The sequence below is a fragment of the Eriocheir sinensis genome, chromosome 53 (genome assembly GCF_024679095.1).
Source record: "Eriocheir sinensis breed Jianghai 21 chromosome 53, ASM2467909v1, whole genome shotgun sequence".
Taxonomy (NCBI): domain Eukaryota; kingdom Metazoa; phylum Arthropoda; class Malacostraca; order Decapoda; family Varunidae; genus Eriocheir; species Eriocheir sinensis.
The window spans coordinates 11,092,929-11,094,627 of NC_066561.1; the positions used below are offsets into that span (position 1 = coordinate 11,092,929).

Below are 1,699 nucleotides of genomic sequence, written 5' to 3' on the forward strand. Positions count from 1 at the left end.
GCACTTTCACGCCGTCACCTCATGGCACGGGATGAGTCACCCTAGTTCAGGGAAGTGCATCCCTGACCAAAACGCCACACCCACGCGCCGCACCGGCAACGACAGGGAGGTAGAAGGCCCTGTAGCCCTTAAACCGCACCGACTGGCCCTCACCCAGGAGTGTCTCCTGCAGGAGGACGACATCGAGGCCGCCGGTGCCGAGCGCAGCTCGCAGGAGGTGGACCTTGCTCCGCACGCCACAGACGTTCTACTGCAGTACACTCAGCGGCCGCCCCTCGCGGACGCCGCCGGGGTGGACACAGGGGCAGTCGTGAGGGTGGGCGCAGGGCCGCGGCGCCTCTGCTCCACCCTCCGCTTGGGCTGTGTGATGCGGGAGGGCGGCGGGACTGTTTGCACCGGGACGTGCGACCGTGGTGGGGAGCGGCCGATGGCGAAGGTGACTGATGTCTGACCCGGTGGTGAGCTCTGGGTGGCGGGAGCCTCGGGCGCGTCTGTGTCCATCACAGCCTCCTGGTGAGGGAGGGGGGTAACGGTCGGCATGGGCTCGGCGGGAAGAGAGGCGGGGCTCCGTATTTCTTGAGGCGCCGCCGGTGTTGGAGCTGTGTTTGCAGTTGTCGGAAAGTGCTTCGCAACGGTCGCCTTTGCAATTACCTCTATCGCTGCCTTGTCCGGCGTCAGCTGTAGTAGAGTGGTGAGGGCCAAGGCAAAGCTTGTTAGTGTGCCCTCCAGCGCGTCCTTGGTGACGAGCACTGACCCTGGGGGTGGAGCTTGCGGACGTAGCGGGGACTGACAGTTGCGCCGTCGGTGTTTGCCCTGTGCCATGGGCGGGGGGGGGGGGGCGGGGGGGGAGCCCGGTGTTGCCGCTGCGAGGGGCCCGAGGTGGAGGCAGGAGGAGGTTGTGAGGCAGGCGTTGAGGTGGAGGATTTGATGGCGTCCGCACGAGGTTGCGGGGCAGGTGGTGCCGCTGTGGTTGGGGTTGTGGCTCGGGTGGCGCGTGGCGGAAGGAGGCTGGGGAAGTGGTCCTCGGAGGCGAGCGTTGCTGGAGCAGGAGGGGCTTGCACGTGGCGGGGGCGGGAGCAGGAGCGGGACTGTCGGGTCCAAGCAGGGCGAGACGGGTTGTGGGCGGCCTGCCATTCCACCTGCCTCTGGATGCCTAGCTCGACTATATTCCTCCGTGTGGGGCAGCGGTGGCTCCAGGCGTGGTGGTGCAGCTTGCAGCTCGGACAAGCTGCCTGCACCTCTTCCCCGGCCTTGTATTTTTCCAATCACCCCTCTGTCAGCACCCTCTGGAGCACATGCCGCAAACAGCGGGGCGGTTGCATCGGGAGCAGTGGTGCCTGAATTGTTGGCAGAAGTAGCATCTCAGAGGCTCCTTGTTGAAGGGGCGGGTGTAGAATACCCCCCAGCTCCCCAGGTCTAGGGAGCCCGGGAGTGGCCCCTTCAGGGTGATCATCACCTGTCTGGTGGCGAGCCCGTCCCGCGTCAGGCACCTGTCTGCAGAGAGGACGTCTGGGTGGCGAAGGAGGGCTTTCAGGGGGATTGCCACGGGATAGGCGGTCATCACGCCCTTGGTGGTGGACTCGCCAACCTGTCGCAGGGTGACAGGCTTGCCCTGAATCGAGGTAACGGCCAGGAGGCAGTGGAGCACAGCTTCCGATGGCGGGATCGCAAGCACGCTCCCCGACTCTAAAAAACGGAG

General features: G+C 65.8%; 1 protein-coding gene across 1 annotated transcript; it reads right to left on the bottom strand.

The window, feature by feature from the left end:
* Positions 1–261: 261 nt before the first annotated feature.
* LOC126983127 (uncharacterized) lies at positions 262–1,134 on the bottom strand. The gene has a single exon (XM_050835625.1). It carries the CDS (start codon positions 1,132–1,134, stop codon positions 262–264), a length of 873 nt encoding a protein of 290 aa, XP_050691582.1.
* Between the last annotated feature and the right edge of the window lie 565 nt (positions 1,135–1,699).

Coding starts and splice junctions, on each gene's coding strand:
- LOC126983127 (XM_050835625.1), bottom strand. CDS start 1,134: ATGGCAGGCCGCCCACAACCCGTCTCGCCCTGCTTGGACCCGACAGTC.